This window comes from Antechinus flavipes, chromosome 4, assembly GCF_016432865.1.
Source record: "Antechinus flavipes isolate AdamAnt ecotype Samford, QLD, Australia chromosome 4, AdamAnt_v2, whole genome shotgun sequence".
Taxonomy (NCBI): domain Eukaryota; kingdom Metazoa; phylum Chordata; class Mammalia; order Dasyuromorphia; family Dasyuridae; genus Antechinus; species Antechinus flavipes.
In genome coordinates this window covers 415,467,175-415,490,970 of record NC_067401.1, presented here as the reverse complement: position 1 = coordinate 415,490,970, position 23,796 = coordinate 415,467,175, and the positions used below count along the sequence as shown (strand labels likewise).

At 34.1% G+C, this 23,796-nt stretch overlaps 1 protein-coding gene across 1 annotated transcript in view; it reads left to right on the top strand.

Annotated features, from left to right (window-relative positions):
* The window catches only part of CEP350 (centrosomal protein 350), a 178,223-nt gene extending 156,972 nt beyond the window's left edge, over nucleotides 1-21,251 (top strand). The window contains exons 32-38 of the mRNA XM_051998844.1: nucleotides 7,014-7,150; nucleotides 7,621-7,703; nucleotides 8,876-10,926; nucleotides 11,977-12,387; nucleotides 12,493-12,639; nucleotides 14,875-14,997; nucleotides 17,319-21,251. Of these exons, the coding sequence (XP_051854804.1) occupies nucleotides 7,014-7,150; nucleotides 7,621-7,703; nucleotides 8,876-10,926; nucleotides 11,977-12,387; nucleotides 12,493-12,639; nucleotides 14,875-14,997; nucleotides 17,319-17,483 (3,117 nt within the window). The 3' untranslated portion in view covers nucleotides 17,484-21,251. The remainder of the gene's footprint in view (nucleotides 1-7,013; nucleotides 7,151-7,620; nucleotides 7,704-8,875; nucleotides 10,927-11,976; nucleotides 12,388-12,492; nucleotides 12,640-14,874; nucleotides 14,998-17,318) is intronic.
* Nucleotides 21,252-23,796: the final 2,545 nt, after the last annotated feature.

Sequence of the window (23,796 nt, the reverse complement as noted above, 5' to 3'; positions counted from 1 at the left end):
TTTTTAATGTGCAAAGGACAATGATTATTTTATAGTAACATAAAGTACTTAACCAGTGAAATAGCAACAAACTTATACAATTAAATAATACAAAGCATTGTCTAAAAAATTAAAAATAAAACCTATCATGAATTTCTAAGTTCCTTGCCACAAAGCACTTTGGTATTTATTGGCCAGACATTTGGCAACTCCTTTGATGATTTCATATTGTTTTTCAAATACATCTTAGTACTTTATCCAAATAGTTATTATCATGATCACCCTCATCATTACTGAAAATAGTGTTTACTAATAAAATGTTCACTGGGTTTATCTTTGATAAATTTCACTTTCCTGTTATAAAGTACAAAGAGCAAAGATAGGCATTAAAATGACAGAAGACAGAGTTGACAGAGGATATAAAATTGACTCTATCCCTCATGCCAACAGTAAAATTTGATGCTGATTCTTTAGCAAAATAAATACCTCATTGAGTTTCTGATATGAAAATTCATTCCTTAGATTTATTAATAAAAGGATTTTTTAGTAATTGCAATATCTTTTTAGAGCCAGCTCCATGATAGCTTGGAAAGAGAGTTTGCCTTACAGCTAGGAAGACCTGGATTCAAGTCCTCTGTCTGATAGTCACTGGCTTTGTAATGCTGACAGGCTATATAACCCTTCAGTGTTTTGTGCAACTCTTTAAAACTACAAATTGCATTGGTAAAGAGAATTTCAGGAATACCTATATCAATGAAATCACAAATGCAGAGCCCTATACCTTTTAGTAAATATATGCAAAGTTGTGCAACTTTGATCTTACTGTCCAGTTAAAGGTAGGTAGAAAGTGAAGAATCATGTCATCACTCTAATGTAATTTTGAGTGATGTTTAAGGTGTGCATAAATTGATACCAAGAAGTTGTGTGATAGTAGATAAAACTGAATGTCTTCACTATCGGCAGAGAAAAGGTTTGAAATAACATCATCAGTTTTAAAATATGAGGGTCTACTCAATGATCCTAAAATTTAATCATTTTAAAATATTTGCAGATATTCCTCAGTTTATAAATAGCAAATAAACAAAATATACAAATAAATAAAATAAACAAAAATATCTTGATTAACCATTAAGAGTTCTCATTCTTGAGATTTGTAGTTAATTATGTTATTCTGTAAAAGTGAAATACCATAAGAGAATTTTTGCTACTCCATTCTATTGGTTTACATACACATAAAAAAATCCTAAAGTTGATATTGTAATATATTTCACTCTTAGTTGCTTTCTATATCCACATAGAAGGCTTCCTAAGTCACCTTGCCTGATGCCCTAAAATAACTTCAGATTCAATTCAGCACTTGTGAATTAAGTATTTATTGGTGTGTGTGGTAAGCAAAAAGACAAATAAAGAATTTAAACAAGACATAATTTCCTTCTGTGATATAGACTGAAGTCTTGGATGAAAATATATATGAATAGTATAATTACCTAATTTATGAATGATTGGAAATGGGAAGACTAATTAATCCTAGTTATGTGATAGAATTGGATGCCAGATGAGACAAAAAGAATAAGATTAAATTTATCTATATATTCCTATAAGTCAGTTTCACAAATATGGGATCAAAATGAATTACAGGATCAGTATGAATCAATAGTGTGATGTGGACGCCAAAAAAGAAGTATCCTAAGAGCTAAATTAATAGCAATGTAATTAGTATACAGATTGGTGGGACATTGTCTATCACTTTGGTCAGGCCATATGTGGGCACTGTACAATTCTAATATCCATATTTCAGAAGTTGACAAGCTGAATATGTTCTGAAAAGTGTCACCTGATAAAGGGACTAAACGCATACACATTGAATGATATCCTAATTACCTTCAAATTCAATTTATTGAATATGTCATCACAGAGACTAGTTGATGAACTAGTGTTTGTCCTGAAAAAGATGACTTTTTAGTGGGGCATTATAATTGTTTCCATATATTTGATGGGATGTCATTTGGAAGAGAAATTAGACTTATTTTTCTTAGTTCACAAGGGCAGAATTCAGAATATATAAAACAAAAAGTCCCCAAAATTAAAGATGATCAGAAGTAAGATGAGCTGCCTCAGAAAAAGGTACATTACTTGGATGTCTTCAAGCAGAGGTTTTAAGTACAGAGTGTCATTTTAGGTTTGGGAGAAAGATCATTGTCAATTGGAGGTTCAGAAAAGGCTTCATGGGAAAATGACATTTGGGAAGGACTTTAGGTAGAAATTCATCTTCTAAAAGAACTTCCAGAAAAAACAGCATGAATAAAAACAAAGACAGAAAAGTATAGAAACAGAAAAATGAGGATGGCAAATAGTTTGGGCTGGAGCTTAGAAGAAAAGATGATCATTAAATAAGACTGAAATAATTCGGTAGTACTAGTTTGTAAACAGCCTTGAGTTATAAGTCAGAGTATAAACCTTGGTCATCAGGTGCTAAAGAACTTTTAAAGAGTTTTATTAAGAGGAATGACATGGAGAAATTCAGTTTCTCGTTGATGTGAAAGATGGTTTGAAAGGAGGAAAGACTAGAGATGGGAAGACCTACTGCATCAGTCCAGTAATGAGAACCTATATACAATAGAGTGAGAGTAGGAATAGAAAAGAAGCCACCAATACAAGAATATCAAGAGTATTAATAGAGAATCAAAAATTTGATAGTCATTAGATTATTAGCTACTTAAGGGTAGGAACTATATTTTACAAACTTTTTTTTTTTTGCACCTCCAGCACTTGGCACAGTGCCATGGCAGACAGTTTATTGATTGGTAACTGAGAGGAAATGGAGAAAGAAGAATTAAAGACAGTGACAAAATTTCAAAAATGGAGGACTGAGTAATAGCACCACTTAATAGAAATACTGCAATCAAAAGAACATATTTTTTATTCAAATATTTATTAAATACTTTACTATTTCCAAACTTTTGTGCTACACATCTCTGTTATAAGAGTTAAAAAAGAAAACAGTTTCTCCCCTCATTAAGCCTGTTTTCTACTATGATATGACATATTCACAAATAAGTATAATATAGAATATGATAGGAAGAATAATAGGAGAGGGATGCAAACAAATTAAGGAAAATCTGGAATGAAAAGTATGTTTGAATCTGGGGAGATCACAGAATTTCAGAGGAAAAAGAGACTGACAATTAAGATCAACCAATACCTGAAAAAAATCCCAACCATATGTCTGATAAGTACTTATTTAACCTTTACTTGAATACTTCTAATAAGAAGGAACGTAACCTCAGGATTAAAGTTCATAATTCATCATCTCAAGACCTTTTACTTTCCTGGTTACATCCTTTGAAAATATTTCAGGTTTTCAGTGTCCTTCTTAAAATGGGTAGTTCAAAATTGAAAGGATTACTCAGATATGGGTTGAATAGAGCAGAGTATGGCATCATCATCCTCTGATTCCTGGCTGCTTCTAAATGCTGCCCACAATTATTGTGGTGCTTTTTTTTTTTTTTTTTTTTTTGTTTATTTTTTCATTTTGGTTGGGATTTTTTGTTTTGTTTTGTTTTTGCACCTGTACCATATTATTGACTCAAATCAAGCTTATTGTCCACTAAAACATCCAGATATACTTTTAGAAAATACTGTGTAGCCATTCCCTACCAATCTTGTATTTGACTTTTAAGCCAAGTGTAAAAGTATATGTTTATCCATATGGCATTTCATCTTTTTTAGATTGTCTCTTTGGATCCTGATTCTGTCATCTAGACTATTAACTATCTCGCCAAGATTTGTGTTATTTTTAGTTTGAATAAGCATGTCAAATAATATCTTAAAGTCATTAATAAATAAGATATAAAGTATTAATATATGCTTTCTGGATATAGTTATTCACTATATTCACAATATAACTATTCAGTTAGTCCTGAATCCATTTAACATTTGTGTAGCCTACAATTCTTTCTTGTCCACAAACATTGTATTAGACTTTGACAAATGTTTTGCTGTGATCAAAGCAAACTATAGCTTTTTTTTCCTGATCCCTGATGTAGATATCTAGTCAAAAATACTTCTTCAACAAGTCCTAGAATATTAAAATTAAATAATGAATTAAAGAAAATAATATTTTATGTAGGAGATAATAAATTTAAGAGAACTCATAGCAGGAACTATTAGAGACCTAAAATACAAGTTTTAAAAATTATGAATAGTCAGTCAACTAGCACTTATTAACTGTGCTTATTGTGTGCCAGATACTGGGAATACAAAAGAAAGGTAAAAAATGTTTCTTGCTGTCAAAGAACTCACAATTTAATAAGGAAGATAATATTCAAAATACATATAGGATAAATTAGAGATTACCAACAGAGGGATGGAAAAGGTTTCCTGTAGAACATGGGACTTTAGCTAAGACTTGAGAATACTGGGAAAGCCAGAATGGAGAGAATTATAGATATGGCAGAAATCACAGACCTGTGAAAATACTTTGAATTGAGTGTGAAGAACAGTCAGGAAGGTCATTGTCATTGGATCACAGAGTACATGTTTGAGAATGAAGTGTAAAAATACTGGAAAGGTAAAAGGAAGCTAGATTTTGAAGAATTTTGAACACCAGATTGTTTTACATTTGATTTTGGAGGTAATAGAGAGCTACTGGGAGTTTATTGAATAGAGGAAGTGATATAGACCAGAGCTTTAAGATCAGTCTAATAGGTGAGTGGATGATGGACTAGAATAGAATAGGGATAAATTTGGGGCAAGGAGACCAACAAGCAAGCTGTTGATGAAGATAGATGATGAGATCTTGGACTAGAGACTTTTCATGTCAAAAAACAGAAGGGAGCATATGTGAAGTATTATGAAGAAAATAAAAAACAGAACTAGACAACTGATTACATATGAGATATAAGATAATGAAGTTAAGGATGACACTGAGATAACTGGGGGGATTAGTACCCTCAATAATAGGGAAATTAGGAAAAGGAAAGAGTTTGGGTAAAAGATAATAGAATTCAGTTTTGGATATATTGAATTTAAGATATGTATGGATCATCCATTTCAAGATGTCTATTCAAACTGGAGTTGAGAGACTGAAGATCCAGAGAGAGGTTAGGGCCGAATAAGGAGATTTGAGAATCATCAGCTTAGAGATCATTGAAATCCTAGTACTCTATTGTAGATAACCTGCTTAGAGAGGTTAGCCAAAAAAGAGAGGAGATTAAAGACAAAAATTAGAGATGTATGAAATGAGTCTGAGAGAGGCATGGCACATTTATCGGCAGTAGGGAGGCATCCAAGAAAGAGGGAGGGATGGAAAATTAGTGAGCATATAGATATGATAGAGGAACACTGATGGAGAAAACCTAATGGCATGGGATCCCTTGTGTATGTAAAAGGGTGTACTTTGGACCAAAGAGAAGAACCAACTCCTCATGTAAAATAGGAGGAAAAGATACTTTTAGAAGACATCTGAGTGATATGAAATGAGGAGGCAGGGAAAAGAGGGAACTTTCTTTTAATGGACTCAGGGTTTTTGTTTTGTTTTGTTGTAAAATAAGGGACAAGATTCTCAGCTTAGAGGGCTGAGGAGTAGTGAGAGATTTGAGGAGACTGAGGAATAGAGATTTGAGGAGGGATGAAAATCCACTTTGGTGAGTGAGATAGTGAATTGATTAGTTAGAAGGATTGCTTTGCTACAATCAAGATCCAATTGAGATTATATAGTATAAATTTATAGTAGATTCAGGTAATTTGACTTTTTGATTTTTCCAACTTCATTCAGCAGCATGTAAGTAAGAGTGAAAGTTGGATAATCTGAGGCTGGATTTTGGCAGGGCAAGATCACTGATGGACTCAAGAGGGCAATGTAGAGTTGAAATGGTTCACCAAAAGGTACATTCATAAATAACAAACACATTATAGTTGATGAGGGAAAAAATATTTTCAAGTATACCCAAGGCATAGAAGACAGATTCCTCCAATATAAGTTTCCTTGATGCTTTTAGGGACTGAATATTAGTTTGACCACATATAGCATTTAATGGAGAGTCGTCTCTTCGACAGCCTTCAGATATGTTCATTCAACAAGTATGTACTAAGAACTATTATAAATATCAGACATTGTGTTAGATTCTGAACATACAGTTAAAAAAAACAAGTATTTTCTCCCCTCAAAGAACTTATATTGAAGGGAAACAACAAATAAAAAATATATTCAAAATAATTTCTGGGAGTAGAGTTGCCCTAGCACCTGGAGTATCAAATTGGGTCTTATGTAGAAATTAATATGTGAGCTAAGCCTTGAAGAAAAGAAGGCATTCTAAAAGGCAGAAATGAGAGGGAAAGCATTTCCTGACTCTTTGCTGAAGTTCTCTGATTGAAGATAAAGTGTCATGTGCCAGAAACAGCAAGTTGGCTAGTGTTGTTAGAGTGTAGCTTTCTTACTTAATAAATGCTTGTTGAGTGAATGACTAATTGAAAAGAAGCATAGAAGTAGAAATAATAGACTCTAGCATCTAGATTCTGAAGGGTTTTAAATGACAAAACAGTGGAGATTGCATTACAAAATTGGTGACAGATATAGGACACCAAGTCCATCCTAGATAGGGGAGTTTAGAACAGGGCCAGAACCATCTCCAAAGGAACTAGAATTATCTCCGGACCTTATATATTTTTTAAAACATAAGATGATTTTTCTGGGGCAGGGTATTGGGTTGATGATGATAATTGCTTACAAATAATATTTGTTATTCTCACAATAGATAAAATTAAGACTTAGAGCATTAAACATATTGGCTGTCTTCCCCCCCTCCCCCTCAAAGTCAACTCTTTACCAGAGTGGATTAATGGATATAAATGTTAAAAACAGCATTAGATTATGCATAATGATATAATATAATAAAAATAATTCTTTCCCAAAAATATACACAATGTCAGAATATGAATATTTCTACTTAGATGTAAACTGAAAGTGATTAAAGTTCTTGATTAGAAAAGTCTTAGTTCTGAATACTAACGACAACTTCAATTTCTCAAAATAGTCTTATGATGAATTTATCAAGAAAACAGAAGCTGAGTTAAGCCGGGACCTTGAGACATCACCAACAGCTAAACCTCAAATTAAAACTCCCTCCTCCACTACTGAAAGGCCCAAGATCAAACCTCCACCACTTCACAGGTTAGATTTTTTTTAATCATTTGTTTTCTGTACTGTCCAATCTGATAATAAAATATCTTAATATTGTGTTGAAGTATTTAAAACAAATGGAAAACTGGAAGTATTGACAACCATGATACAATATTAGATTATTTTACAATTTTTACTAAAAGCAAATATACCTCTCTTATTTTACTAAAGCTGTTTTTGTCTTCATGAGGCAACCCCCACCCCCAAAACTTTATAACATTCAATTTATGTAAGTATATCATAAAAATGAGTGTGGGAAGAATTTAAATCTATCTGGCATATGCATAACAAAGATTAGAACACACTGAGGTGCTAATTGAGTTGGAATTAGATCTCTAGGTAAGTTGCTTATAGAATTCTTTAGAAGTTGAATGAGAATTCCCACTCTTTTCCATTTTGCCAGATAGTCTGCTGTCATAGAGCTCTATACTTCTCTTCATTTATTAACTTTTCTCTCTCAGGTCTGAAGCAGCAAAGAACTGGAAATCCCTGACAGAGTCAGAACGGTCCAGAGGATCCCTAGAATCTATTGCTGAGCATCTTGGTATGTAATGTAAGACATAATGATGTTTAAGGATTTGTGCAGAACACCCCAAAGTCTACACCTGCTCTATTCTGTAGTGAATACTTTAGAAACAGTGGGTAGCTATTTTATAGCTCATTCTACAAAATTGTTTTTCAATGTGCATTACAAATTTATCACATTTGTGTGAAGCTATTTTTCATTTGCCCTATTTGATGAGAAAACTGAGTTATAGAAAAGCTTTATATGGCAAGATAATTAAGTATATATTTAACATAGATCCATCAAGCCCTTAGTACCACATTTTCTTTATTATTTTTTTAATGGCCAGTTTAGGTCATACTTTTTCTCTTCTTTGAATTCCGACAATTATTAAAAAAAAAAAATCAGAATTTTTATATTGGAAGGCTTCTTCTCCCTTCCCTCCTTTCTTATCCCCAAAAAGTTAGAGAGCTAAAGAATTGTATTCTAAAAATATATTTGAAATAATAATTACTAACATTACATAGGGTCTGTATATCATGTGCTAGGCCTTGTGCAAAGTGCTTTAAAATTATCTCAGTTAATCCTTATGACAGTTCTGGGAAGTATGTGCAATCATTATTCATTCTGATTTTACAGATGAGAAAAGAGAGACAGGCAAAATGACTTGCTCAGGGTCACATATCTAGTACATATCTGATGCTGTATTTGAATTCAAGTTTTCTGACTCCAAGCCCATTGAGCTCTACTGTGCTACCCATTGCCAGATAGAACATTTATATTTATCTCTTCTTCCTATTCCTAACCCCTACCTTTCTGAAAATAATTTATAGGTATTCATTGTACAATTTTGCTTTTGACCAGTCTGACTAATTGTAAAAAGAAAATGGTCTCTACCAGTGTATGCCCATTTTTCTTTCTTTAGGTTTTTTTTTTTTTTTTTGGTGGTAGTTTTTAAGTTTTTAAGATGGTATATAAAAGGTTCTTCCAAATTTGTTTTAATTATTATTGAGTTTCCTTTATTAAAAAAGCAAAGCATTAAGCTTCTCCTGGTAGAAGAGTTTTCAATAGCTATTATTGCCCAAGGTTTCATTTTTCTTCCTTCCTATAACTGTCTTGGCTACGAATATTACTTTGTACATGGCTAGCATATAACTGAAAGTGTTTTTTGATAACTTTAATGTTATGCTTTCTTTTTTTATGTCTTTCAGATACTTCGCCCTTAAGTTCTGAGAAATCTTTGTCTGAGAGAACATTGTCTACACCTGCCAAGAGACCTGCTGACTTGGACATTCGTGTAGAACAACCTCCAAACCCATCTCCACACCTTAAAATATCTAGAAGAGCCAGAGCAGAATCTGGGGATTATCTGGAAAATGTGCCTTTATTATCTCCTTTCAAAGATCTTAACACCGACAGAATCTCTAATGTATTGGATATTAGGTTGGAAGAAGAGGATAGTCATAAATCTGAAATCCAAGAAGAGGTGGGGGAATATGCAAAATCAGAAGAGAGTGAGATTGAAGATAGTTATTCTAAACTCTCTGGAAAATCTTATGTCTTGTTGAAACTAGACCTGGAGCAGGGAGATTCACCTGAGATTGTCTCAATGAAAAGTCTTCCTTTAGACTCTAAAAGTGCCCCAAAAGATTCACAAAGCCCACTTGCCAGGGAGAAACTTGAGAAAATAGAAAAAATGATGAAAGAGGTACAAAAGGACAGAGATGATATGGAGGATCTGAGTGCAAAATCAGAACAAGCTTCCTACCAAGAAAAGATTGCAGAGGAACAGGACTTGTCTGTTTCAGAGCAACTTTCTGGTCTTAGAGAGATGTCCTACTCAGATGACTTTGAGGCTTCTTCTCCCAAAAGAGAGACTTCAGTTGAAGAAACACCTGCTGAATTGTACAAAGATGACTTTGAATTATCATCTGTATTATCTCCCAGAAGAGACTCTCAATCACAGAGGGAAAAATTACCACTGACAAAGAACTCAAGAAGTTTTGGTAGCGATGATGAAATTAGTGAATGCCTTAGCGAGAAAAGTCTGTCCATTTCTGGAAGTGTCCATTCTGGGAGACTATTAAAACTCAGATCCCCAACAGAACTTTTGAAAAGTAAGGAACGGAGTGATGTGGAGAATGAAAATGGTATCACTGAGGCACCATCGTGGGCCTCTGCCTCTACTGCTGAAACAGATAAATTGCTTGATTTCCAGCTTGGTGACAGAGTCCTTATCAGCAATGTTCAGCCTGGCACTCTTCGATTCAAAGGCTTGACAGAGTTTGCAAAAGGATTTTGGGCTGGAGTAGAGCTGGACAAGCCTGAAGGAAATAACAATGGAACTTATGATGGAATTACATACTTTGAGTGTAAAGAGAAACATGGGATTTTTGCTCCTCCCCAGAAAATCTCTCACATTGAAGAAAATTTTGAAAATTTTATAGATGAAAATGCTTTTTCTAATGAACAATATAATCAGCATCAAAAACAAGAGCAGAAAGACACAGAGAGTCCTGAGTCCAATAGAGAAAAAGATTCAAATAAAAATTTCCAGGAGAAATCTCCAGTTAGCATACACATAGTCGAAACCTCAGTGGAAAGAAGCAGTAAGACTGAATCCATATTTAAAGTAGACCATACACAAGAGAATTCTGTATCTACTGAATCAACTACTCAAGACCAATCTTTAGTAGATTCTATAGTTTGTTCCATAAAAGATGAGGATGATATTTCCCTTTTTGTTTCTAGTGCAATAGAAAAAGTTACTTCTTTTGTATTGGATGATGCTTTAGATATTGTCCTTTCTGAAGAATTGAAAAGACAACAAGAATATTGGACAAAAGAATTGCCTGAAAAGAAAGAGAACTTATCTCCACAAGTTTTGGGAAAACCTTCAACCCCACTCCTGGACCTTTTAACTAAAGAAAAAAACCAATTGGAAGCTCAGTTGAGATCATCACTTAGTGTGGAAGAAAAATCAAAAAAATTGGAGACAGTCAGCTTACTGACAGATAGCCTGCTAAAAACCTTTGTGAAGGATACACTTGATCAGTTGCAACAAATTAAGAAAGTTAAGAATGAGAAAATACAACTTAGCAATCAGGAGCTTCATGATGATGACCAAGAAAAAGTATTTTCCAGAGTCCCATCTAATTATCATGAGGAGCAATCACCTAGTAGCCTGCCAGGTCTGTTTTTAAAGCCTGAAGTAGATGATGAAAGAGAAGAAGTTTCCTCTCCAGATATGTGCCCCAGACCAGTGAGTATTTCTTATATAAGAAAAATACTGTCAATTTGTTACCATGGAATGATATCTAATTAGTGTAAATTGTGTAATACAAAACCTGATAGTTTTTCTCCCTTTAATGTACTCCCTATTAAGTAACTAATGAATTACCTACACTGAATCTTTTTTTAAGTCAGTGGAAATTCTTGTTTTGTGAATTTGTTAACTCTGTTGAAATCATGATGTTTACAAGTAAACAGAATCATTGTTTTTAAATACTTTGTAGCTTTTTTCTCTCTGAAGTAACTGTCCTCTATTACATCACAAAGAGTTATTTTAGAGATGTCACAAACACATGACACATTTGTGAGGATTATAGTGTTCATTAAAAAGTGCTAAGCTGACTACCTCGCATATTGTTCCCAGCTTAGGTGTCCAAGTAGATCACTGTGCAAGCTTATTCTATATTTCCTTACTAGTGGTTCTGAACTTTATCGTTGAGGAGACGCCTGAGAGCTATTTGCCTAACTAGCTACTCAGTCATGGTTTCTGTGCAGAGACTGCCAGTTATGATGAACAAATCAGAAAATGTATGTAAAGCGCTTTGTAAACTTTAAAGCGCTATATAAATGTCAGCTTTTATTATGATGATGAGTCTGGTTAAATGGATATATGTCCACTATGACATACATCAGGACCATCAGTTATTTAGGTTGTTCTTGGACAATTGAGCAAAAGTAATGCTTTTTAGTAACCTGAGCCAGATTCACACCAGAGGTGAGAAAATCCACATCCTATTTCCAAATTTATAACAACACAGAAGATTTATGATGCAAAAAAACCTAACCAGTAATTAAAAAAAAAAAATCCAGTCATAAGACATGTAAGCAGAATTATTTTAAAATGAAATGTTTAAAGTAGCTAGTTATTATTAATAACCACCATTTTGGTTTTCTTGTTTGAACACAAATATAGAGAGAATAATGTAAAGAAACAGTTGAATGTACAAGTAAACTGTTGCTTTTTTCTTAAATATTTCTACTAAGTGTTTTGAATTTGCTAAATAGTCTTTTGCTTCTATAGGAGAGCCCCGTATTTGGTGCCAGTGGACAAGAAGAACTTGCTAAGAGGCTTGCAGAACTTGAAATCAGCCGGGAGTTCCTGAGTGCATTAGGAGATGACCAAGACTGGTTTGATGAAGACTTTGGCTTAAGTTCCGCCCACCAGGTCCAACAAAATAAGGTAGAAGAACCAATTGTGCCGCCAATGGCAGAGTCAAAAAAAGTACTACCTCCAAAGCCATGTGAGACACTATTGGCTGTTCCACACACTGCAGAAGAGGTAGAAACACTAGTCCATGCTGCAGCTGAGGAACTTTGGAAATGGAAAGAGATGGGCCATGATCTTCAAAGCATCAGCATTCCCACAAAACTACTAGGCAGTGCTTGTAGGGGTCAAGATATGGAAAACACCAGTAAAAGAGTCTATAAGAAGGTATGGTTTTTTAGGTCACTTCTAATTTGGGGAAACCTCATATTAACCAAATTTTGGATTCTTAATTTTACTGGGTGGTTGTTTTTTTTTTCTCCCTTTGTCAAGGCGGTCTTTGACTTGACGAAAGAAATTTTTGGAGAAATATTTGCTGAAGATCCCAATCTGAATCAGCCTATCTGGATGAAACCATGTAGGATGAACTCCAGTTACTTCCGAAGAGTAAAAAATCCAAATGACCTTGATGAAATCAAGGTAGGAAAAAAATTGTAAAACATTACCTTTCAATTTGTTAGTAAACAGTGAAAGGATGTAATTGCAAAGCAGATTTTAACTCTTAAAAAAAAAACAAAATAAGTTACTTATAATTATTATGGTATCTTCACATAAAATGCAATTAAGAAATATCAGGACATTTAAAATAAGTTTAGAAATTATTGTAACATTAAAAAACCTTTAAGATTTATTTATAGTAATTATAGAATGCTATGCAACCTTTCTAATAACCTCTAAGGCTATAAGATTCAGGAAAAACCTGCTTTGGTAAATGTAGTTTCCTCGCAAATTAGTTCCCTATAGCAATAAAATCACAGGTCCATTCCTTTTCATCTTCTATTCAAGCCCTTCCAAAGGGATATACAACCTCTTTACAATAGGAATTCTTAATGTATTTTTGTGTAATGGATCTCTTTGGAAACCTACTGAAATTTTAATCAATTATGGTTTTAAATGCATAAAATAATATATATGTATATGATTATATAAGAAGCCAATTGTATTGAAATAAAATTATCAGAATATTAAATGAAAACTATTCACAGAACCCAGGTTAAGAATCCATGTTTTAAAACATATATTTTAGACATAGAATATATCTGGGACTTGTCTTTGAAAAATTCTCAATGGTATATCAGTTATATCAGTTTATAGACACAAATATTAATCATAATTGGTCCCTTGGGATTTCTAGTTTGAAGAGAACCAAATTGTTTGGTATTATCTTCACATAAAAGGCTTAGCTAAATATTAAAAATAAAACAAAACACTAAAACCCTATAATACTTTAATCATAGGTGGTACCTTCCTAGAATCCTCTGAAAAATTAAAGGTTTCAACAGTAAAAAGGGCCCATTAAACCAACTTGGATGGTTGTTTTTATTTAAGTAAACATCCGTAAAGCATTTTTTTAGTCTTTAAAATACTATTGTTATTATTATCTTGCTCCTCTACACCTCAAAGTGAGAAAGGAACTCCAGTGAAGGACCTGCCTTTTCCACTGTAGAGAGGAAACTGTTCCACAGTGTAGAGTTATATGGAAACATTGTTTAAGTGACTTGTCCAGGATTGTATACCATTTTAGGGCGAGCAGGACTCTGAGAATGGCTCTCTATCCATTTTACCCTGTTGCCCCTATAGTAATAGAAAAGCACTACTAATCCCTTAGTACCTATTTGAAAGGTTTTGTTCCAGTTCAACAAAGTGATGAGTATTATTTAGAAATCTGGAAGAGCATAAAATGTTTACGATAATACAAAATTACTTGACTTAAGTCTTCTCAACCTGTGAGAATTACTCCATTGCTAAAAATCAGTTATACACCTGGTTGAAGGAGTTAGTCTATAGTGTTCTTTTTTTGTTTTGCTTTGTTGAGGGCAATTGGGGTTAAGTGACTTAACATCTAGGAAGTGGTAAGTGTCTCAGACTAGATTTGAACTCAGGTTCTCCAGACTTAAGGACTGGTGCTTTATCCACTGCACCACCTAGCTGCCTGGATCTAGTCTACAATGAAAGAAACAACAGAAAGGAAAAGTAAGAATAAAAGAGCATTGCTAACACCATGTTTTTTCAGTTACTTTTAAGTATAAAACTTTTTTAAAGCTTTTCCATAAAAACCCCAAATATCTATTTCACCTATTCCTCTTCCATCTTTGTTTTTTCAGTTAATAAAAGTATAAAACTTTTCCATAGAAACCCCAAATATCTGCTCCACCTAGTCATCTTCTGTTTTTTCCTTTCTTCACTCCTTAGAACCTCATCACTAATTTTAATACTGAAATGACTTTTTATTAATATAGAGATATTTTCCCGGTAAAGTGACAGTTTGCTGTTAGTTCTTAATAGCAGCAGTTAAGCTTTTTTTTTTTTTTTGTCCAAAACAAACTCTTGTGTTTGTCTTTTACCTTATTAGCCTGAGCCCTGACATTTTGTGATTTCATGGCAGATTATGAATTCCTTTTTTGCTTACTTTCAAGAATTGCTTAGCTTGGAGGTTGTGCCAGTTTGAGATTGCATAATTAGAGAAAAGACAATTTAAGTAGTTCCTGTTATTATAAATCATGCTAGAATTTGTACTGCTCATTCTTATTTTGACAGAAGTTTTAGTAATTATCAATATATGCATACCATGCATGAATTGTACACTTAAATTGCAATCACATCATTATTGTAATGTTCCTTCACCCATTCCTCCTCTTTTGTTTTTTTCCTTAGAACTTTATAGCTACTGAAGTACTTAAGTTGTTCAGCCTTAAAAAAGAACCAAACTACAAAACAGATTGGCAGAAAATGATGAAATTTGGACGGAAGAAGAGAGATCGAGTTGATCACATCCTGGTCAGTGACTAAAGCTAAGCTGTGTTTTATTTTGATAAACATTGTCCAAATTCATGAACTTTCTTGACATGGACTAATAAAATTGGTCCTAAGTGATTGGTTTTAACTAAAATCTTAAATCATCTATTTATTGTATCTCTAGCTTCTTATTTTGGAGAACATTTTTATTTACAGTAATCATGTGTATATAATTTTTTTTTAATTAGAGTAATTATTGTAGTGGTGAAGGGAATTTCCATTGAGGAAACTTCTTCTAATAGTACAAATCAGCATTTGCTCTACAGCCCATATATTCTAAGAGTTTCTTTATGGCAGTGAGGGAAAAGTGAATTGACCCATTTTTGAATCCACAGCAGAACTTGATGCCCGATCTTCCTGAGTCCAGAAAGCTTTCTCTACTATAGCCAGATGTAACTTCATATGCAGTAAAGGAATATCTGTCCTAGGATTGTAAGCTGAATAATACACTTGTTTCCAGCCTTTGTTGGATGCATCATCTACATAAATATTCTACATTAGTTGTGGTATTATCCTTAAATTTAAAAATAATATCTCTTCATCTTCATTCCTTCATGCAGATCATTATACAAATATTGGTTAAATATCAACCATAGTTGTCCTTAATCGTTGGTACAAGGCACTAAAGATACAAAGAGTTCAAAGAGTTTTTGGACCTGAAGCATTTTTAACTAATTGATTTAGAAGATACCATGATTGATCCAACTGGACTTTTCACATACACATCATTATGGCCCTCTCCTCCCAAAGCCTGAAGCAAACTTTGTTTTAGTTTACACTTAAGGAAATTGATCTGCAAGTTTTTGAAACTTAAGCTTCTTGTACTTTTACCTTCTAGACCATAAAAATAAGAACTTTTTAGGGCATGCTTAAATCAGTTAATTTGTATCTTTCTATGTGTCTGGTAATGAAGAAACTGAGGCAGACAGGGGTGAAGTGACTTGCACTCGGGGTCTTGGAGCTAGTAAATATCTGAAATAGGATTCAAACTCATGTCTTCTAGCTCAAAGTCCTGTGTTCTATCCCTTGTACTACATTGATGTGTGATGAATACTTTATATATGCAGGGAACTTTGCTCCTTGAGTGTAGAAGATTTTTGTACATTTCCATAGAGATCTGAATCCCAGCCAATTAATGCTTCAGTGAATTTGACTAATGTTTAAGTATAAACCAAAGTAATTTTATTAGATTATAACAAGCAAATGAAACTAACTATTCCTATTGTTATATATATTAAAGGGCACTGAATTTTAGTTCCTAGCTGTGCTAGTTCTGATATTTAATACTTGAAATTCCTTGAGCAAATTACTTAATTTTTCTGGGACAAATTTTTATCGTTTTACTTTGTCTTAGCAGAATTGGATGAGATACTAAAGTTATCAAGTTAACTTTAATAGAGATTGTAATATTTGGACTGAGTCTTGAAAGATAGGTAGCATTTCAACAGACAGAGATGAGGTAATGTACATGCTGTACTCATGGAACAACATAATCAAAGGCTTAAAAGTGAAACAGCAAATATGTGGGGAAAACAAAGGGATCCAGGTTGGCTGGAGTATACAGAATAGCATTATGACCTAAAACTGAAAAAGCAGATCAGAGCCAGTTTGTGGAGCCTTGAATACCAAGGTAAGAGAATGGGACTTGATTTCTATTTTAGTGGGTACCTATTGCCAACTGAATAATGTATGTAATATCTGTTTTCTGGGAACATTAATCTGGTAGATTTCTGAAAGGAAAATTGAACGGAGGAAGGCGACTTATTGTAACAGCCTAGGATAGATCATGAGGGCCTGAACTAGGGGAGAAGCAGTGGCAGGTAGGAAGTAGATACAAGTGACACTAGGAACATAGAATCTTCTTGGCAACTGAGTAAATGAGAATTGAAAAAGAAGCCCTGGGAGAGTTGTTCTGCATCAGTCCACAAATTCATTCTGAGACACTGCTTGTGTCTTTTAACCTTTATAAGCCCTGATTTCCTTTTCTGTAAAATATTTGATTAGACTTTATATACAATAGCCTTTGAAGAAACTTTTATCTAGTTCATTCTCTGTTCAAGGCAGGATTATATTTAAAACATTTCTGGTAAGATATATTGGCTTGTGTACTGAAATTTAACATTCTTTGGTGATTATGATTCTATGTTCACAAAAACACTTGATGCATACATAGATAAATAGATCTTTGGTCATTTTTTCCTGATTTCTGCTCGTTTTAATTTAATTTAGATATCCCAAAGAACTATATGTCTTAGAGTAAGAATTATATGATAGTGATTTTCAAAATTCTTTTTAAATCTCAGGTACAAGAGCTCCATGAAGAGGAGGCTCAGTGGGTGAACTATGATGAAGATGAACTCTGCGTAAAGATGCAGCTAGCTGATGGGATCTTTGAGACCTTAATCAGGGATACTATTGATGTTCTGAACCAGATCAATGAAAAACAGGGGAGAATGCTGCTTGTGTGACACCTTCCAAATAAACCGAAAACATTGTGACAATTTGAGTTGTGGGCCTTTCTGCCTCCTGATATACACTACATCTCCATCGTAGCAAGAATGCTGCTGGCCCTTGTACCTGGTTTTAAAGACAGCTCACATGGAATCCCAGGAGCAATCTGGTACAGCCTTTGCCTTTAGATACTGTTCACTAAACATATCAATTGTTTTCAGTGAGCAAAGTTGCACACCTGCTGCTAACACACAGGCATATTTCTAATCACCACTTTTCAGCATCCCAAACGGTCTTAGATGAGGGCTGAAAATACCAGAATTACCTCTTAGTTTAGACCAGGGTACCAGTTTACTCAAGTCCTAAGTCAAGAGAGAATTATAAATAGAAGTATCACATTATTTTGGAATCTTATTGGCCTATAACATCTGGTTGTAATAAATGGACAGTACAATACTTAAACAGTGTTAAACTCTTCAACCACTTTTAAATGGACAGCTCTAACAATATACATCAGTTTTACACTCTGGAGTTCATTTTCTTCTATTATAGAAATTTAGGAGCACAAGTGGATTGTCAGGTTAACAGAAGAAAATGGGTGACCTTGCTTCTTTTTCTCAGTAGAGACAATTTGAAATCCTTGTATCTTTTCCAGTTTTCTACTTTGGGGCATGAGAACAAAGAAATGCCCTTCTTGAAGACTGGGCACAAAAGACTCACTTAGGGTCAGCTTTTCCCATCCTTGTTCCCACCCCTTACTTTTCCTTATCATTCTGAACTACCACCAGCTGCTCCTAGAATCACAAATACTCAGGACTGTCTCAGGCATCCAGGCAGGCAGAAGTGGACATTGCTCATTTGGACCTTCCCTCCCTTGATCCCCATGTTCATCCAAGAAATCAGAGAAACTTTTACTTGAATGATTTAGGAAATGAGTATATGCACCAAAGACCAAAAAAAGTTATGCCCGTTGCTTGTGTGCTTGTATTTTGCTTGTAGAACTTTCCTTAATTTATTTTATGATAAATTATTAAGTTTGAAGTATGTGTCTTCTACAAGGTTGGTTGCCCTGCCACCTTCAATATTGAAACCACAGAATCTATGAAAGGTGCTTTGTATGTTACTTTAGATTTCTGTCCTCAAAGCTTATATTATTAAACTAGAGGTTTAAATAAAACCATATACAAATGTAGGAAATGTCATTTGGATTCCATGAAGAGGCTATTAATAGGATGAAAGAACTTTACCAAGACAAATTGCAATGTGCAGGAGTTGAGAAATTATTTAAGACATTGTGTAAGGTACAGTTCTGCCTCTCCTTACATTGCTCATTACAACTGTTAACTTCTCTAGAGGAATTATATAGCATCCAGCTGCTTTGTTAGAGTATGTGTGGTGCTGTTCTCTGGCCTCAGTACCCTGCCTTTTTACTGGTTTATAGTAATCAATGTTGTTGTTCCTCTTCATGTTAGAACGTAGATAATCCTAGGCTTGAATGTAGATGCCTTAAATTCAAGGGTTTTGAACTAGAGACATGACATGAGACCTCAACTGATTAAATATTCCCAAACATCTTGGAGTTGATGGACTCCAAAACATGTTAGGAAATCCCCAAAGATACTATATCTTTAAATGTGCATATACATTCATTTCTATACCTTTCCTCCAAACCTGTCCTTATTCCTTAAATTTTTCACTATGCATACTTCCATTTTGACTTTCTCTGATTCCATATTTCCCTCATTAGTAAGTTAATGAAATAATCATTGGAATCTTTGCATTTTGCACAATGACTGGTAAATGATATTTCCTGAATATCAGGAATAGAACTAAAATGATTGCATTTTGGTCCAGTGAAGTTCTCAGATGTATTTATCAGCACTTCATCTGACCTTTTAATGATAAACTATGGCCATCCAGCCATAATGGGCAAATTAATAAGAAAATAAAGGGGAGGAGTGGTTGGAGTTATTAACAGTAACTTTTTTAAAATATAGGAATGTGAGGATCAGATGGTTGGTTTTCTGTACACTTTAATGTTTTATGCAGGAGGTTAGAAGGCAGACTCATATCTTAAATACATTTGTTATGATATTGAAACATATGACTAGCATAACTTTTTGATGCACTACTATGGGAATACTAAAATAGGAAAACAGTTTATCTCAGATTCTCATCTGGTCCTAAAACTATTTCTTAAGAATAAAGTCTGCTATATTCATTCCTAATTTTTCAAATAAAACAGTACTATTGCTGGGGGGAGGGAGGGAAATCTTCAGTCAGTCCATGGAGTAGATAGAGTAAGCAGATCTTTTAGGCCTCTATAATAAGAAATATTGCCAAGAAAATTTAGTACTGATCCTATACATTATCTGTCTTTAATACAATTTTTCTTTAGTACCTTGAGAGTAAGACCTATATAGGTTCTAGGTGGAAAGTAGGGAAAATAATGGTCTTACTCCTTGAAAGAAGTGATCATTTTTGTTCTTTTAACAAGTCCAAGAAACTATAGAACTGAGCAAGGAAACTGAAAGAAACACTTATTTCCCTGTCCACTAATTGTTTTAGGGGTAATTAGGAATAAATGCATTGTTAGGATTTAGGATTGATTGATACAGGGACTGATCTTCTCAGGGTTAGAACCTTTTTACAAAGTCCTATCTCTACTAAACATTGATACTTCCCTATAAAATGGGTTTCTTTCCTTCCTCTTTTCCCCTTTGTTCTCTCTTTCACTCTGACCCTGTCTTTTCCCTGAGAACAAGATCATGAAATTAGAATTTAACTCTTGGAAGATTTGGCACCATCCGAATTCAGTACTAAACTGAGATGTGGCTCCTGAGTGCAAAATGATTTGTGCTATCTGAGATAATGTTAAACTAGAAAACAACACAGGGTTCCACAGTCCTTTTTCAGGACTGAAAAATAATGCATTAGGAAAAAGTTGGGAAAAATCTCAAAAGTAAATATGAATGAATGGTGATTTTGTTTCACCACAAAATTGTATTTACAGATTTAAGACATCTTTCAGAAAAGATTGTGTTATTCATTAGAGTGTTGTGGCTTGTTGAAAAAAGTTCATACACATTCTTTTCTTGAAAAAAGTGGCCTTAGCTCTTTGCAATACTTGAATAAAAGTGTGTACCTGCAAAAGAATTTCTGTAGCACAGCAGTAGAGACCATTAACTTTTCTGCAAGGAATTCAAGTCAGACTTTCATCTCCCTTTTACTACCTTAAGAAGACTAGTGAGTAAAGAATTTTAAGTTTAAAAAAAATGATAGAAACTACAATGATGTTTAATGCAAATTGTAGGAATTTACATGTTTACAAATCATCTAAAACTGGTTGCGCAACAATTCAAGAGGATTTCTTTGTATTTTTAAAATTCCAAGAAAAATGTAAACTGATATAATAGGGGTACTGTCATTTGAATTAACCCATGTTTAATAGCTTTTCCTTCTAGGCTCTGCAAAGCCTCCTTGATACACATTGCAAAGCCTTCTCTGGGGGGCCTACCCTCCTTGTGTGTACTGTATTGTGCAGATATTAAAAAAATAAATAAACCCGTTTACTGTGTATGTGTAAATAGGTCTGATTTTCAGGCCACTTTCAGCCAATCGTCACATCCAGTGCAGTTTTGCACAGCGACTTAAGGGTGTGGTTTGTAAGTATGAAATGTAAAATAACTGGGATGAATCCCTATGTATACCAGTGTAAATATCTTTATTAACTCAAATGTACTTTAAAAGGATAAAATCTGTAAATAAACTGATTTATAAATTAACTTATCCAAGTTGTGAATTTTTTATACCTGCAAAGGAATATTATAAAAGCTTTTGTGTTTGTTATAAAATTCACTAACTTCAGATTGTTTATTTCAGTGTAAGACCACTGATGTTTTAATAGTTCAAAAACAAACTTAATCAGTTTAAACTGTTAACAGCTTAGACTTATACAGCTACAATAAAGGATTCTTGGATTTTGTATGAAGCATTTTACAAATCAAGTAATAGTGAAATCAGAAGTCATGTAACAGCTCCAGTCATAATGCACCTTGCTCAGTTATATCCAAGTAAAAACCAAAAAAAAGTTATTGACTAGCTATAGAATGTAGGAAAGAGATTGTAATTTGCTAGTCTTCAATCTGTATCCCTAAGAACATGCATGGTGTAAGAGTAGAGGGTCTTGTGCATATAGCAATTCTGGCCTAAGATAGGGATTTAGGAGAAGTCAAGATAAAGCATATTTAATGCAGTTTAAAAAATGACAGATGAAGCAACTAGTTAAAAGCTGTAAATGAGACCAAAGTAAATATTTTTGAATGTTGAATATACTAATATTTAAGCATTCAAAAAATGTTAAATATCAGGAGGAAAATGATTTTTTTAAACAATATAAACTTCATTAGATTCTGAGAAAGATTTAATCTTGAAAAAATTAGTTGAATCCATAGGTTTAACTGTGATAGATAGTTGGACTGCATGTCCTCAGTCACCTATTAACTGGGTTGTAATACAAAGATTAGTAGATTCTCCAAGGATTGGGGACATGGGTTCTGGAAGATTAAAAATGGAAGTCCAAATCTTAGGTCTTATGTGGAAAGGTGCCAGTCCACGTGCGGAAGATTGGCAGGAAGATCACTGAAGTCACCTGGGTAGATAAACTGAGATGTGACACATAGTCTAGTATTGATGGCCAGGGAATAGATAGTGGAGCTATTGAAGTTTGTTGGATATCTCTACCTAGACTTCCAAGGATATCTCAAGTTCAACATGTCCATAGTAGAATTAAATATCTTTTCCTCAGAGACATCTAATTCCCAAACTTACTATTTTTGTTGAGGTACCAGCATTCTTTCAGCTGTCATCTTCAACTCTTCACTCCCCCTTAGCCTCCATATCTGATTATCCATTCTACTTCCATACCACTTCTCATTTCCTTCTTTTCATTCTCGTGACCACCAACCTAATTGAAGATCTCATCACCTTTGACATGCACTATTTCAATAACCTCCAAATTTGTTTTCTCTCCAGTACAACCTCTATGGATGTGAAAATAATCTTAAGGCAAAGTCTGATGTTTTCTATTTGGAATTGTAAGATTCAGAGCTAGAAGGTACCTCAGAGACCAAACCCATTATTTTGTAGATGAAGAAAGTGTGATACAGAGATTGTGACTTTGCCTAGATCTCATATAAAATGTAACTAAAGGCGAAATTTAATCCCAGGTCCTCCAAAAACAGTGCTCTAAGGATCTGAGTTTGAGTCCTATTACTGCCCAAGTTTTGTTTAAGTCTCTCTTTTTCCCTCCGTAAAATGTAGAAGTTAGCCTTAGGAGTTAGCCCCTTCCAGTTTAGATCTGTAAACTTTGGTAAAATCAATACTGTATTGAACTTGAGGTAAGGAATACCTAAATGAGAATTCTGTCTCAGACACCAACTAGCTGTATGACCTTTGGCCTTCTCAATTTCAGTTTCCTCACCTATAAAATGAGAATAGTGAGAGCACTACTCTCAAAGAATTCTTGTGAGGATCAAGTAAGATAACCAGAGTATTTGCAAACAAGGTATATGTGTTATATAATAGCCTTGTTATTTTCCCATGTCACTCCCTTGGTCCAGGAATCCTCGGGAGCTCTCCTATTGCTACTAAAATAAAGTACAACCTCCTCAATTTGACATGTAAAGCCCTCTATGATCCATCTCCGACCTACTTATCCAGATTCATTTCAGATTATTGCCCTTTATGAATTCCTTGTTCCGCTCAGATTGTTAATCCAAACTCATCATTTCATCTCCCACCTGTCTTTGAACAGGCTGTTCTGCTTGCCTGGAATGTATTCCTTCCTTATCTTTGACCCCTAAGGTCCTTGCATAACATCTCTTTTGTGACTTGTTTTAGACAAAATTATGAGCCTCCATTACAATAGCCCCTAGTTAGAAAAATTTCTAACATTTAGGAAGGGATTGAGCTTTCTATCTAAATTTGCATTTATAGTCATTTCTGTGATTAAAGCAACAATTCAGGTTACTGGAAACATTTGAATAACAAAATAGATGATTGTTATAAACTTTATATATAAGATAGTTGCTGTGGAGGGGGAGTTGGCAGGAAAAGCAGGTTTTTCTTGCTAGTTCTCTTGGACTTTCAGTAAGTACTAATGAGATCCTGTGTTCTGAGATGCTTATAGAACTGATGGCCTCTTCAGCATCTCCTTTCTCTACCAACCCCAGCTCTAGCTTTTCTTTCTCCTTTTTCTCCTGGTTGCCCTGTAATTGCCAATTCTTGGCTCAGATCTGTACGACCTCGTGAGTCCATCTGGAGTTTTCT